At 36.0% G+C, this 12,638-nt stretch overlaps 1 protein-coding gene across 2 annotated transcripts in view; it reads right to left on the minus strand.

Moving 5' to 3' along the window:
• Positions 1 to 689: 689 nt before the first annotated feature.
• Positions 690 to 12,638, minus strand: part of CRY1 (cryptochrome circadian regulator 1) — a 39,878-nt gene continuing 27,929 nt past the window's right edge. Inside the window, exons 4-14 of one of the 2 annotated variants that reach the window (XM_053979095.1) lie at positions 12,321 to 12,505; positions 10,878 to 10,966; positions 10,157 to 10,297; positions 9,750 to 10,061; positions 7,063 to 7,214; positions 6,762 to 6,964; positions 5,895 to 5,996; positions 4,797 to 4,889; positions 3,538 to 3,609; positions 3,323 to 3,430; positions 690 to 1,361 (exon numbers count right to left, since the gene is read on the minus strand). In XM_053979095.1, coding sequence (XP_053835070.1) covers positions 3,327 to 3,430; positions 3,538 to 3,609; positions 4,797 to 4,889; positions 5,895 to 5,996; positions 6,762 to 6,964; positions 7,063 to 7,214; positions 9,750 to 10,061; positions 10,157 to 10,297; positions 10,878 to 10,966; positions 12,321 to 12,505 — 1,453 coding nt within the window. In that variant the 3' untranslated portion in view covers positions 690 to 1,361; positions 3,323 to 3,326. The other variant, XM_053979096.1, reaches the window with a different exon arrangement.

Here is a 12,638-nt window from a genome sequence, read left to right on the forward strand (position 1 = left end):
GCAGTCACAGCACACCTGACAGAGTTCAAGAAGCATTTGGACAATGCTCTCAGGTGCCCGAGATTCTTGGGGACGGTGCTGTGCAGGGCCAGAAGTTGGATTCCATGATCCTTCTGGGTCCCTTCCAACTCAGGATATTCTAGGATTTTAATTTGGGCACCCATTCAAGTAGGAAACTAACCTAGTCATATGCAAATTCATACTTCTTCTTCAGAGATCTTAATGGTTTGAGAAAACACTTAGATACAACTTCTCTAAAAATCTGAGACAGTATTGACTGAGCATTCAAGCAAGTCTGAAATCAACATACTCAAAAAGCAGCAAATTAAATGCATTGCAGGAAAGACTTCACTGCTATCAAGCAAATTTCAATTACAGCAGGGAAAAAACACCAAACCAAACACCTAGATTGTTAAGAAACACTTATTAAATACATTGGTGAAAAATATTTAATGGTCAGAATACATTTTCAGAAACTGGCATTTCAGAAATGCTAGTTTCAAGAAAAAGGCCTGGATAATTTGAATATTGTTTTGCTTCAGTATCATGAAATTTGGAAGTAAAAGGTAATATAATTCCTTGTTTGTGACTTCCAGATTAAGTCTAAAAAGAGTATTTCTCTTCTTTCCTGAAACAGTTATGTTTGGAACTATAAGCAGGAGCGATAGACTACACAAAAGACAAACATATGTATCTATATATACAATCTTCTTTTATTAACAAGGTATGTCATTACTGAACAAGGCAACTGAGAAATACAAGGACTGGACATATACATGAAAATTTTACAACTCGACTAAAATTGGCATGTGTTTTATATACAGGTGTGATTAATTACGGTTACAACTCTACTGTATTTGATTAAACACAGTCCTAAGCACTTACATTATGAAAATATGAAATTGATCATACAGAGTTCAAGTATGTAATCTAAAAATAATAATGATTTAAAAACTTCCAAACTTTCTATTTTCATCCGTTTTTCAGAACAGCACTATAGCTTTTCCTTCTACCATATACATGAAAGATTATCAAAAATATATTGATGGGTCTATCACTAATCATGAATATTTATATTTACAATAAGTTAGCAAATTCTTCACCAAATACTTTATATACAAAACTCAATTTGCCCTTTGTGAAAGAGTCATTAAAAAGTTAAAAACCATAGAAATGCCAGTTAGAAATAATGCATTCCAAAAATTGGACTTGTTTACAACAACTGAGAACAATTGAAAATAATTTATGAAAAAGTATGTACTTTTAGAACATGAACTCTCACAACACTTTAGCTCCAATACAGAGTAGCAGGAATTTTGTCCCATGTGTTCTTTGAGTGGCAAACTTCTCTTCCAATCAAGCTGCAAGAAAAAAAGAAAAAAAAAATTCTTAAGCAGTTTGATGTGAGTCTTTGAAGACAATTCAAGGGACCAAAATCGATTCCCCCCTTCTCAATGCAGGAATCCCTGCCCCAATCTGTATTGGCCCAAATACTCAGAATTCTTATTTCTTACCTTAGAGGCTAAAAGGAGAAGGAAACAAAATAAGAGAAACCCAACAAAAGCCTCTGTACTCTCTATTTGAGTGCTATTCAGGAGTGCACAACCTTTTGCCAGCTGTGTTTTTGAGTATGATCTTGGCTGATATTTGTAATTACTATAATGCTTTTGCAGCATCCTTTGAACACCCCTAACCAAATCATCTTCTCTGCCAAACTAAAAACCCCTCCAACCTGTCTCTCAATTGGAAAAGAACTTAGACAGGAACCAGACGTTTGCTCTGCAGGTACTTCTTCTACAGACATGAGCACCTAAGGAATTCTGCAATACAAAACATGGATGCTGAATGAATCTACACATACTAAGGATTAGACAGCTACTGAAACACAGACTCTGTTGGAATTATGTTCCACTCAGGCCCATCCAAGTAACAGAAATCAGTTTGAGAACACAGAAGCAGTTTATAGGCTTCCAGTATGTGAGAAAATAGCAGATGGATCACTCACTAAGGTCTCAGCTCACTTCCTCAATTGACAGCATTACGGAAACAATGCTCTGGTTCCGCACTGAATCAAATCAGTACGACACAGTGTTCCAAATACACTGCAGTAACTTTGACAAAGTGCTGCCACTGTATAACAAGCAAAATTAGATCTTGCTGTCAAAACCAAATGAAGTAGACTGAATTTCCCTTTTTATCTCTAGAGATGATGAATGCATCTCCTACACTTGTTGTATGGTTTTCCAGTTTTCCAGTTCCAACAATGTCTCTCCATGTGCTATTATCTCGCTGGTTGTGCTATTCTTACTTATTCTTCAAATTTCATGATGACCAATGCTCCACTTGATTTTTTTTAAACATCTTGATTACTTTTAACCTTTGCAGCCACGCTCCCAGTCTTGAAATCGTGTCCCCTCTTATTTTAGACAGTCCTCCATTATTTAGCTTTCCTCCTTAGTAATTACTCTTTAATTTAATTTAGTCTTGATTCTTTTCATGTCATCTTCCTTGTTCCTCTCAAATCAAACTCACTAGGGGAACAGGTATAACAATTTCAGCCTTTTCTTTCCTCTATCCTGTTTCAAACTTTATCTAAATATCACAATTGACTTAACTTTTCTATTTTGATGATTTTACACATACAAAACTCATTCTCCAGTTTTCTGCTTCTCTCTCCACATTTTCACACCCGTTTGTGCGTATCCATCTACAATGCCTTCTCCAAATTCAAGTCTTTTTTACCACAACCTGACAGATTTGGGCACTCTTGAGTAACCTGCTTCGATTACAGACCAATGACAAAGATGTATTTGTTCCTACATCTTCACACTCAGGAACCACATCAGCATTTTGCAGGTTTTTGGCAGCATCTCTCTAAAACATGTTCTGCTTAATCCACTTACGTATCTAAACTAATCCAGGCCCTGAGTTGTCTTAGTCTGCTGATTCAGGTCACCACACATTCATACAAACAATGCTACTGGCACAGCTTAAGGTGAGATGTGGGAACAGAGAGTAACTCAAGCTACTTAAGCAGCTCTGCTAATGTATTAAAATCACAGTTTATCCATCTTCCTTTCATTAACACTTGGATCTGTATCTGATAATCTTCAGTCTGGCTTGATTTTTGCCACTACTTCCTATCTTATACTTCACAAACTCTTAGAGCCAGAAATTTCATACTGTCTGTTTGTCCCATCCCCAGAAAATAAATATCTACAGCAATAGTTTAGGATCCTTTACATTGCAGTGACATGAATGTTATCACAGACACAAAATTTGTACAGAACGTTGATAACTTGGAAGGTGCCTCAGATCTTACCAGTTTAATTTGTGCTCTGTCGCTGGACTTTTGGTCCAACGCTCTGAGTTTCTTCTTCTGGATTTGGGCGTTTCCCTGCACTAATGCCAGTACCAAGGGCCGTTCTTCCTGATAATTTAAAATCAGTGTTTACATTAAGACTCTATTGCACCTTATATATCCAAGAAAAGTGTTTGGGGTTTGTTTTTTTTTTTTTTCAATATTGTTTAAATTACCTGCTTGCAATAAGTGTGATTGCTGATTGTCTCCATGAGCATAGTGTAAGATACTACTTGCTTGACAGTAACCTGTTCAGATACAGTAGATATTTATTATACTACATAAAACTTAGAGCTGCAAGCAAGTGTAAAATTATGTTCTGTACAACAACAAAAAGGAGCCAATTGACTTATTTTCCATCATCAAGAAAAATCCTGCCAGAAACTATCCTGAATGCAGAAGAGTTCTTACGCAAAAGAAAAATAAGCTTCATGGTAGTCCACAGCAGTTAAACATATATGCACTTATATCTGCAGAGTGAACATTTAGTGCCTACATATTTATGCATTATATTTGCAACAAGCAGAATGCTTGTATACCCTAACACTTTAATTATAAGCTGTTAGAAATTTTAAATTAAATTTTAAATTTAAATTTCACTTCTGCCAAGTCCTTTTTTTTTATTCTGTTATAGCAACGCAAATGAATCCCCAGCATAACTTAGTTGTGGAAAAACAAAACAAGCAAGTAAGTTAAAAGAAAGATGAGAACTTTCTTCTGATTCATGTAAACTATCTACTGGCAACCTTGAAACTGAGAGTTCTGCGTGAATAGTGCAATCAGCAGAAGCAGTTGCAAGGTTTCTTGTTCTGAACAGTTGCGGTGTTCCAGTTACGTTCTGGGTGCTTAAACAAAACACAGATTACAGCCTTTCCTGATCAGTAAACACACCACCTCTGTTAAGACTGCAAAGAAACAAACAGTTTGGTTAAATTTCATTGTAACTTGGATCTATCACAAACCACAGCTTAAGGTTCTGTATAGTTAAAGTAACAAATATTTGCTTCCACAATAAGAGACTATCCACAGAAAACTGTGGAAATTAATTATATATGGAAAAAGTGGTAGCGAAATCAGGGGAAAGATAACATACAAATTTTGATATCCAACACACAAGGTGAACTTCTGGTTTTCAGTTTCTTTTAAAGTAGCCTAGGATAATGTTTATTTATTTTTTTTTAGTCATATTTGTGATCCCTCCCACTCAAAACATACAAATACTGCTCTAGATGAGCACTTGAGAGATAAAAATGACAAGACAAACAAGTGCACTCTAAGAAATAATTTCTATGTTTCAAGAACAGAAACAAGGTCAGTTCATGTTGCAGACAGCAGCTGTCACCCAATATCTATCCATGCTATTTTGATGTTTTGTCTGGTTTTCCATAGTTGCAAGGATTTGGAGATCCTCTACAGACAGGCACTGCTATAATACCTTGCTGCTGAATTCCACTTGTTCCTGTATGAGAGTCTCCCAGGGCACATGACTGAACAACAGAATGACCATCACCAGTTCCCAGCTGAGCTCCTGGAGAGGCAGGGAGAAGACTTAAACATAACAGAAGGTAAAACTCCAGTTTTGGGATTTAAAATGTAGGGGGTTTACCCCACTCTTCAAGACATAGGCTTTTTATTGTGGGTTTTAAACTTTTTTTTTTTTCAAACCCCCTCATTACAGGTCCGAAGCTCTAAGGGCTTTTGTCTTTCCATATTCACTGAACCTCCTACAAAAGGAATACATTTCTGTTGTGAAAAGTGTAAGTACATGAATGCATTTTAAAGAGAAAAGAGTGCATATGTTAGTTTTTTTTAAAAATAAATCTTTCTTGTCTTATACATGTCCTAAACTTACAAAAAATAAAAGCTCAAGAACCCTGCTTTAAGGAGTTTGTATTTTAAATCTTTAAGAGAACTGTACTGGTTAAGAACAATAAGGTTCATCTTCCTCCACAATCTGCTTCTAACCTTGACTAAAGCCTACAAAGAATATAAAGCCAGATTTCCAGTTCTGCTGTATCCTTTTACATTGAAGAGTCTAAGGTGTACATAGTATGTAAGATACACCATGGGTTAATACAATCTTAACACTGTTCTTATTTTTTCTTAGTAGAAATAAATTCCAGTAAGCAATCTAGTGCCAGAATTAGAAAGCTTTACAAGTTAGTAATTCTCACTTAAAAGTTCACAAGTCACTCCTTATTATAAATATCAGGATGCTTATATACTTCTAGGACAAAATCATATTCAACTGCTTTTGAAATCAAATTGTTTGATAGTAGTTAATAAGTAATTTTTGGAGGGGGAAAAACACAGGTGAAAAATATTTGCATATTTGAGATTAAAAAATAATTTAAAGATGTCTATATTCAAATACTATCAAGCAGTGAATAAATTTGAAAACATTTGTGACTTGCATTCAGAATTGTCTTATGAAAGCAGTTCTTTCTTATAATACAAAAAGGCAAGGGCATTACAAAAGAAGTTCATGTAGTTCAGTCCCAATAACTCTATGTATTGAAAGAATTTGACTGACCTCCTGTACTACCACAACCAGAAATGCTTTCTCCTGGTGAATAGCTCATTAGGCCACCATTTCCATTTCCATTTGGATTAGAAGGCACAGTTGCAAGAAGACCTAAAAAACAAGACAAAATATATCAAGAAAGATAGCTAGAGGGAAAAAAAAAAAAAAAAAAAAATCAAGTGCAGCATTCTGTTTTCCATGTGATAGCCAATTCTCCACCCTCACCTTAACTGGTTTCCTTTTATGACAGGAGAACACCTCTCTGTCTTGCCTGCTTCTATTTCTTACCAAACAATTTTAGTTCATATTTCCTTAATTTTTTCTACATCATATTCTGCACTTTTCCAGTATTCCTTAGTTACACATATCCAATATGCTGGGTTTAAGTGCAACATATCCTGATTCAATACCCAGTATCTGAACATTCTGACTGCTCACACCTTCCTTAGCAGCACAGTGCACCTGCACATCTCAGAGCAAAGGGGAAGAATCCACCAGGGGCTGGGTTGGTGACTACTTCTGCAACACATTTGCATATGCAAATACAGTATCACTGAAGTTATGAACCATATTAAATTTCTAATCACTGGTAGTAAAACTAAACTGTATGAGAGTTTATCAGCATGCACAAAAGGCCCGGCTTAACAAAAACACTTCCAAAGACCCAGAGAAAAAAAAATCCAGGAAATATTTGGAGAGGCACTTCCCTCAAACTCTTTCCTTTCTCAATTACATATAGTATTTACTTGGATACGAACTCTGGTCACCACCCTGAGCTTAGACCTGACTCTCACTGCTATGAGACTAAATTATTAATTGCTAGAAGGTAAGAGAAGTTTTAAATAAATAAATAAAGCAAATAAACTATAATCATACCCAGTCCTCTGTATCGTGAAAGCTGCTGGTAGATCTGTTTCATCCTCTCAATATTCAGACGACTTGCCTCTGCATGGTTTACCATTGGTTTGGGATAATTAACTCCTATAATACATTTTGCAGCCTTCTGGATGCTCTCTGGGGCATTCCAAGGATCATAGATGTATTTTGCAGGGAAACCTCTAAGTACTGGCAAATAACGTCTTCAAAAAAACAACAAAAAGGTAGAAAGGTCATGTTAAGTATAAAGCTGCTGAATAGTTTAGGCAACATCCACTGCAATTTCTGGATTGTGAGTTACCTGATATAATCCCCATTTGGGTCAGTTCTTCTGCCAAAACCCACTGGGCAGTAGCAGTGAAAAAACTGTTGAAAGAAGGAACTACAGGATAGCCACATCCAGCTTCCAGCATTCACACTCCAATCTGCATCAAGTAACAGCTCTTCAAAGACCTTAAGAAATCAGTGCAACAAGTTAGTCTGGGCATGGCACACCTTCAAGACACCTATTTTTTCAGGATTTTTCAGTATTAGTTCCTGAGTTTTGGATTTAAGCTCTCTTACCTGGCAGCATGCAATTGCAAATGCCTTAATGCCAAACTCAAGAACAAAACAAAACAAAACAAAAAACAAAAACAAAAAAAAAAAAATTTCATAACCAGGCTTTTATCCTGTAAACAAACTTGTAAGCATCTCAGCAAGCTACACATTCTTAAATAAACACATCCTTGAAAAATGAATCCCCAAAGGATGGCTGGAGCCTCATGGCTTCCAAGTAGCATTTGCTGTTTTCAGAAGAAATGCTTCATCACATCACAGTTGAGTAAGCTTTGCAAACTTCCAGAAAACAGGGAACATACAAAGTACATTTTGAACTCAAATTCTGGTCTGAATACCTCAACTTGCACAGCACCTTTCACTATGTGAGGAATCCCAAGAGAAGAATTCAAGAGTTTTAGGGCACCCCAAACATGTAGAAGTTGTGTTCTTGAAGGCTAATAGTTAATCTAGCAAGTCACAATGTTGAGAACACACTCAAATTCTGAGAGGCATTATGAACCACCAAGAACACTGAAGGATGGTGTGACAGGTAATGAATTCTGGTCTGAAGACCAAAAAAAAAAATCTTCCAAACACTTTGATTTTAATTTGCTACCCCTATTATATATTAAAAAAAAAAAAATCAAACCAAACCAAAAAAACAAACAAAAAAAAACCACCAAAAAAACCCAAAAACAAACCCAAAAAATCAAAAAAAACCCCCCAAAACCCCACCACCAAACAAAACATGAGCAAGTTGAATATTTATGAGGGTTTTACTTTAAATCTGGAGCTCAGAAGCTGTGAAACATTCATGCTTCCAGCACTGACTGCTTTTTCATCTTCAACCCAGACAGTACTAACTTGTATAAAAGCAAGTTTATCTGCTCAGTCAGATCACTAGTAATCAGGCTGACAAAAACCAGAGCAAAGCCTCATTCTGTGAAGGACAATGCTCAAGGACCTTTTATACAAAGAGTGGACCTAGAAGTAGTTTTAAGAAGAGATACTTATTTAATACATATTTTTGCAAGTTCTGAGTTTCCTTCAAACTTACATAAATTCCAAATCTTCCAAAGCAACCATCTTTCTTCATGCTAAGGCACTAAAAACTCAACATCATAGTACTGCCACCCAACTTCAACAAATATTATTCCTATACAAGGTCTAAATAAGGTAATACAATTAAACAATGATCTCTCAACCTCTTGCTCCATATACTCAATGAGGCATTCATTCCACAGTATACACTGAGTAAGTGTTACAAAAGTATCTTTTACTAAATATCTGCAACTACTTGGGAAAAAAGTGTTTTGAAAAAATAGGATTTATCTTAAAACACGTTCAAAAACATTTCAAATAGATGGTGACACATGAAGTGTGTTAGCACACAATTGTTCCACTAGGTGCTGCCATGTAGTAAGACTTTGGCAATAACAGCACGGGGAATGCCAGATTAACTTTTGCTAGCTATGGAAACTTGAGTTGAACATCTTTCCACTGCACAAGTCTGGGGCCTTCATATATCTATATTATTGCAAAAGTAAGAACAAGCTGCCATATACCTGTAATTTACAGAGGAATTTATCTGGAACATACTGAATTACCTATGTATGTGCATCTTCAGTGTCTGTATTTGTGAACTGCAGAAGTAACCAAAATTTTTAATTGAAAGGTGTTTGCCTACAACTGATTTGTTAATAAAGAAAATTTCATATGATTATATACATACAGAAATATGGGGTCAAAATCCCGATGGCAGTTAAATTTTTTAGATTTCAAAAATAAAATTGTCCGATTCTCAATTTTTAATAGATTATTATTGCTTAGTAAAAGTTATGCTACACTTCTAAAAATGTAAAATTGATTAAAAGGCTTAATTAGTGAGAATAAATTATTCTGTTGTTTTCTTAAAAAACCTGACATCTTGGATTTGAACTTCAGCATCTTATACTTGCATAAAATTAACTGCAATGAGCCTTCAGCCAAATCATGTTGCCTTTACGCACTGTTCTAACACTGGGCAAAGTGACAGAAATTGCTGAAAGGACATTCTCAGTTTTTTTGTTTTCTCTCTTTTATTCCCACAGTACTTACTCTTTGCAGGGAAGCAGATGCAAGATAGGAACAGAAATTGTTCACACACAGAACGATTGAGGAAAAAAATCTAAATTACAATAGTTATCCATGTTTATTTTTCAAGATTTAGGAAGAAATCTCAAATTTGAAAGAATTTCAGACCTATTCTGACTGCAAGAAACATAACATTCCAGTAAAAGAGGACATTCAAGAGGTAAAATTTCAGTACACCTGGTTTATCAGAACCAATTTAGCTTTGCCCACAATTTAAAGTTTAAAATTCAACTTACACCACACAGCAACAATTATAGAATGACCACCTGACACTTTAACAGGCACTTTAAGAAATTCAAGAATAAGAAACAATACCTTCATTCCTTCTTCCCAGCTAATCCAGAGGTCACCTCGAGTCAAAAAGCATGCTACAGCATGCCGGGCTAAATGGTGAATCCAACCTTCCTGACGAAGCTGTGTCATAATTGCATCAATCCAAGGAAAACCTGTCCTGCCTTCTGCCCATTTGGCCAAAGCCTCAGGATTCTTATCCCATGGAATTTGAACACAGATAGGATTCCCCTCCATTTTATCAAACCGTGGATTGTTAGTCGCCGCTGTGTAGAAAAATTCACGCCATAACAGCTGGCCATAGAGGGAGAGGGGAGGGGAGCTGTTCTTTTTTACCTGAAGATCACCATTAAAGAAAAACATTTTATTAGGAGAAGTAGGGGATAACCAGGGCATCTAACAACATGTATCTGACTACACAGAAGTCCTACCTTTTTGTACAGATCCGTTAATTTGAAATAAAAGAGCCGACAGGACAAACAGCCAAAGCGGAGGTAGGGACTGAGCCCCGTAGGGCTTGCCAAAAGGGAATTTGCATTCATTCGTGGTCTTTCAAAGTTTGCTACCCAAGCCTTAAAAAAACAAAACAAAACAAAATCCACACAGCAAAATCAGACTAGAGCCTATATAGCAACTTAGAAAGGGGAGAAATCACACACTGTCTGTAACTGAATCCAAACAGTGGACAGATGGTCACGTCACCTACGATACACAGGCGTTCCTTTTGAATCAGCAGAACCTCTAGAAGGTAATTCAACCCAATGTAGAAGGCATGGACTGTCTTCCAGAGCTATCTGTGCCTTTCTTTTAAATACAATGGAAACCTAGACAACTAGCAATACATTAGTTGTCAGAAGAATTCCCCTTCAAAGTTATAAAATGCATGGGTTTTTTAAAATAAAATTACTTCAAAAATAAATTTAAGTTTTTTATAGTACAGAAGAGTAAAACAGACTATCTTTAAAATTCATATCAAAGATAATTTACTATCACCTTTAAAAAACAAACTATTGATTTACATCACTGAGGCCCTGAGTTCAAGTTTGTGGGTTTGATTTTTTCAACACAACTTGCCCAAATCCCTTTAGCTTTCACACTAAAGAGTAACCATGTTTCCCAGATGTGTCAGTCTTGCAGTGATCTGAAACACACCTTTCGTTCTAAATGTCTTTCTAAGCGTGTGAGAGCTTCAGTTTCTCCCCCTGGCCACACTGCAGAAGGCAGACCATCTGTGTCAAAACCTGAAAGACAAATTGAAACAAGGAAATTGATTGTTTGTTTATACTGTAAGGCAACAAAATTACAGCATACTGATACTTGATTACTGCACCCTTAGAAAAACCTTAAGTTGGACACCTGAAAAAGTCTGTTTTAAAACAGTACGCAGCCAAGTCTTCTCAAAGCACATCCAATACCTCTAACTTGCAGCAAAACTCAATTTTTTCCCTTTACATTTACATTAATATACATCAAAAATTTCAGATGCTGAATGGTCTTACTTCAGTCCCAATTACACTGGTTTGTTTGGGTTTTGTTTTTGCATTAAGTGACCCCTCAGATTTTCCTAATCTACAATATGCAGGCTATCCTAAAGCCATAACTTTTTTTTTTTTTTAATTACTATTAAGAAGCAACAATTGCTTTTGTAATTTACAGAATGTCTAAAAACTTTTCCACCAAGGTAAAAGGGTGAGTGCCATCTTCAGAAGATTCCTAGGTATCACTGACCTCAACTTAAGTAACAGAGATTGTTAATTTGATGATAAACACGTACTTGAGCCGCAGAAGAAAGATAAAAAGAAGGCAATCAGATTTTCCCCACATCCTTCCACCAGCCCCAAGATTGCTCACCAGATGTGTGGGAGAACATGTCTGCCTATAGTTTAACCACTGCATAGTGAGATCATCGCTTCTTATAAAGGCTTTAAAAACCAAGGTCTGCTTTGTAAGAGTTCAAATGGACTAGAGAGGGTGGTAACAGTTAACCAAAATCTGTCCAGACCATTTTGTTAGCAATTTGGAGGTCATAGCACATTTGGCTGTATTTTGGGATGTGTGGGGAAACTGGAAAGAGATGAGAAGCTTCACAGGACAATAGCTGATACTATTCCTTAAAATTACATTTATAGAACTGTAAGGCTTTTTTCCCTCAGAGCCTTCTAAAGTAATTAATTAACTTATTACTATCTTTTTTCACTATACCAAGACAAGAGGGTGGTTCTTTTTAAACTAGTTTGTTAAATGACAGATAAATGACCTGAAGCACAAAGATATAAAGTATATTTAATACAAAATGAAGCATGAAAGACTATTAATTAGTAGCTTAATAATTATTTGGTACCCTGGGAAAATGGCTATGCTCTATTACAAGAAGCCAAACAGTACTTAGTATAGATCAACCTGACCTGTCATTTAGCAGAAAACAAGCAAAATTTACAGAGTTGATTCTCTTTTTTTTTTTCCTTTTGTATGCCATAATTGCATCAGGTTAACAATTACCTGCTAGCAGGACCTCATGTTGTTTTAAGTATTGTGCTTTTAGTGGTAGATTACATCTTACTTGTTTCAAAATGTCAAACCAATCTCAGAACATACCCAGCTCTTCAAGTGATGGCACGCCATATTTCTCATCGTGGTCATCAGAAACTGGAGTAGTACATTTTTTCATTACTTCTGGGGTTATAGTCTCCACAGGCATCTCCAGGGGTTCCATTCTACTAATTAGGGTCTGAAATCGCTTGTAAGTAAGAGGAGGCTGTCCTCCATTTAATTCTATTATTCTGTATTAAAGAAAAACAGAAAAGCAGCATGTCAGACAATAGTATTTAAGTTTTTCTTATCAAATATACACACCAGAAAGCTCTCCTTACCTCCCCTCCAGCTTACACAGAATCCCAAATATACATGGTAATC

Source organism: Vidua macroura, chromosome 5, assembly GCF_024509145.1.
Source record: "Vidua macroura isolate BioBank_ID:100142 chromosome 5, ASM2450914v1, whole genome shotgun sequence".
Taxonomy (NCBI): domain Eukaryota; kingdom Metazoa; phylum Chordata; class Aves; order Passeriformes; family Viduidae; genus Vidua; species Vidua macroura.